The following is a 3,645-nucleotide window of genomic DNA, read 5'->3' as shown; positions in this document are numbered from 1 at the left end:
TATGCACACCTCGGCGGTGAGACGATGTGCGCACGGGACCGTCAACAATATTTCAATAACGAAAAGAGATAAGCACAAAGATAATCAATAACTGTACTCTCATATATTGTAGCCTCACCAAATATTCACTGACAATATTCACACCTCCTGGTGATACTACAACTGTTTATTCATATAATTAAACACTTTTCATATTTTGGGGATTTTTTATTTGGATAAATATCAATAACTACATATGTGATGAACTGATAGCTTCCACCAAACGCAACTGTAAACCATCATTTGTACCTTCTTGGTGATGTTTATTTTGTTTATCTATAATAGCATATAAAACATAACAGACTTGACCAACCTGTTGCAGAAATAAAATTGGTGCACATGTCACCCCAAGCTGACCTCTATACCGTCCAATCAGAGCCACTGTCAATTAAGCTCACTTGCAAGATCAGATTGGTTGGAAGATGTTTGAATAGTGAACATTTCCATTCTAAAAACAGAGGAGACTTGTGACCAGGGCCCTTTTGCAGAAAATGTTTTGCCTCTCTTACAGGTAGATATAAAGAAACACATACATGTGTCATCAGTTATCTGAAGCAGGTTACTCCTAAAACCCATGCAACAAAAGGACATAGGTCAATCACAGGAGAGTTGGGCAAAGAGAGACGGAGCAAAACCCCACACTGGCTCCAAATTCTACACTGCTCCAACCACTGTTCCTGTTCCAAAGAAAGCAAAGTCAGCTTTGAACACTGGCAAAGATCTTCAGAAGAGCAAAGATCTTCAGAAGACAAATGAGAACAACAGCAGCACTGGCCTCTCATCTACGAGGTCCAAGCCCACAACAGAGGTACTTTTTTGCTAAATACATTAAATTCAAGCCATTTACATTTGTTGATGCTGAAACCACAAAGTCTTTTTGACAGCTAGAAACATTGTGAAGACACATTAAGCATCAGTCAGGCAGTTCACTCCCAGAGTGTGGTTCACTCCAGGACACAGTTCAACCCGAGCCCATCTTACAAAACCTACAAAATCTAAAAAAACACAACAATGTTAATATTGTGGGAAATATTCATGAATTCAAAAGAGGTGGGTTATTTCAATAACAACTTTCTGTACCAGGAGGATATCTAGACAGAGTACTGAAATACTGAATGACTTTGCAAATTGATTTGATTACTTTGCAAAAGTGATTATTTTTACTTATACATAGCACATGTAATGTTTTGACATACAGATGGCTAAGATGACGGTGATGGAATTTCCATCAACATACCGCAGACATTTCGCATTGAGTCATCTAAAAAATCTCTTCAAAATCTAAGAAGAGAAATGTCAGAAGAAATTCTGAGAGGATCAGGTATTGTTCAAAATATTACATTATTATGTTGACAACTTCCTACAAACATGACAGTAATATAGCTTAATTATTTTTAGTGGCAAAGGATGACTTCTGTTCCTTCTGTGGAAATAAGGACTTACTGCCAACCACTGTTGATGCTGTTTGGGTGAGAATCTATCTTTAATTGTTTGAAAACATCAGTGGATGATCTGAATAGTGGATAATCTGCAGATAATCTCAAATTGAAATTCCTGAGATAATACTAGAGTAATCAAATCTTGTATACTTGTATGCATTACAGATTTGCTAAAGTGAACATTTCAATGTTAAATTTTTTATCCCTATGTAGATTCAGTGTGAAACTTGTACAGGATGGTTTCACACGCAGTGCCTCGGAATGACAGCAGCACAAATCCCAAACAAAGATACCCCTTGGTATTGTGAGTTGTGCAACAATGATGTGTGGAGTTAATATAGTAGCACTACAGTTCATAATAGTTGAGTTATTATTGAGTTATTTAAAAATCCCCAACAATATACAAAAGTCTTTTGTTATATAAAAAAATATCAGTTGTAGTATAACCAGGAGGGGGCCAATGATGTGTACAGTGATTTTGGTGAGGCTACAATATATGAGAGTACAGTTATTGATTATCTTTCCGTTATTGAAATTTGTTGACGGTCCCTGCGCACTGTACATAAAGATCAGTGTTATTCAAGCAGTGCAGAGGCCGGTTTGTTTTGATGAAAATTAGGTTGTAGGTCGTTGTGTACTTTACTAGGGTTGGAAAGCTACATATGATAAAACAAGGCGTGAACAAATAAGATGTCGTAAAAGGGTTCTGTTTTCCATAAAATAAAATAACAGTTGGTGGGGAATAAAAGCTAGACTCAACAATCAACTATAGTTATTGGATGTTTTTAATTTATATATTTATTCCCATTGTTTAATACTACCTTAAAGTCCCCCTCTGGTCAAAAATATTTTTTTCTTCTTATATTCCATATTATTGTCCCAAGCAGACTATTTGTAATTTTTCATTTATTTAAATTAAGCAGTATACACGAGGGTCTTCACTTAAATTAAATTAGTTATCTGGATCATAATAAGTAATTTTACAAATGCCAGCAGGTAACAGGTGCCACCTATCAATAGAAAACTACAATCATGGTGTCTAATAGCAACAAGTGCCTGAGTTTCAATAATATTAACACTAAATTCAATCCACTGACAATATATTAGTGCTGAATTACATATTATGTGTATGAATCTCGGAACATTTAAGACCAAACGCGGATATTTTCACTAACCTATTCTCAGAGGGACTTCATTTCCCATGAGCGTCCGTGTGTATTACCATTGGTATTACGTAGTTACCAGCGAAACCATGGAAACAGCTCATGCAGAGCTACACGGACAGCTCGGCTCTTCCTCGTCAGTTTGGCTGAGGAGGCTCGGTGTAGGCGGGACAGTGACTGTCAGCTCAGCTGTTAGTCAGGGAAATGTTTTAAATATATATATATATATATATATTTCTGCGTGTCGTAATACGTAGTCACTACAGGTATCTCGCTTTCTTGTCTCTATTTGAACAAATATTAGCCGGCTGGTTAAGCTAACGTTAGGTTGACTTGCTAAGTAACGTTTGTACTGTTGGAACAGCAGCACGGTGTTTTAGGTTTACAGAGACGTTAACAGAGGATGCTGGAGTCAATAAAAGTGACAGGTAATGTTGTCTTGTGTTTCTCTTATTTTCCTGTGACTGTAGGTTGGAGCTCTCCTACTTAGTATCAGGACTTAAATGTAATACCGTAGTAATAGCAATATTATGCTAATTTTCTTAAAACTACTAACGTTAATGTAGTAAAAACGGATGTGCCATCCTTTGTGTTAACTTAGCACAGTTAAAGCTGGGTAAATGAGTTATTAAATCAATTGAGTTCTAGAGAAATATTAAAGAACAAACAAATAACGACAACAAACGAATATATTTAATATTTAAATACTCATTTTTAATAGCATTATTAGTACTGATCATAGTATCAGTTACACTTCTGTTAACGTTATATATTTGAATGTCTTATTTTCTATATATCGTTATATACTGTAATATAATGTACATATTATTGCACACTCTTTAATAGTTATAAGTCTATATATATGTTGTTGTTATATATTGTAATTTAATATACATATTTTAACGTTTTATTATCCATTTCTTAATAGAATATCTTGTTTAGCAACTTGAGCAGCTGTAACACAACCACGTATTTCTGGTTGTGGTTGTGATGTGTAGCTGTAG

At 35.2% G+C, this 3,645-nt stretch overlaps 1 protein-coding gene across 1 annotated transcript in view; it reads left to right on the top strand.

Moving 5' to 3' along the window:
* Positions 1 to 2,783: 2,783 nt before the first annotated feature.
* Positions 2,784 to 3,645, top strand: part of si:dkey-222b8.4 (uncharacterized protein KIAA0895) — a gene marked incomplete at its 3' end in the record, with an annotated part of 8,500 nt that continues 7,638 nt past the window's right edge. The window contains 1 exon segment of the mRNA XM_035680876.1: positions 2,784 to 3,069. Coding sequence (XP_035536769.1) covers positions 3,045 to 3,069 — 25 coding nt within the window.

The sequence above is a fragment of the Morone saxatilis genome, unplaced genomic scaffold (genome assembly GCF_004916995.1).
Source record: "Morone saxatilis isolate NCDOM2014 unplaced genomic scaffold, NCSU_SB_2.0 Contig9, whole genome shotgun sequence".
In the NCBI taxonomy this organism is placed as follows: Eukaryota; Metazoa; Chordata; class Actinopteri; family Moronidae; genus Morone; species Morone saxatilis.
The sequence above is the reverse complement of the archived record's forward strand: the minus strand, read 5'-3'. Positions and strand labels throughout refer to the sequence as shown.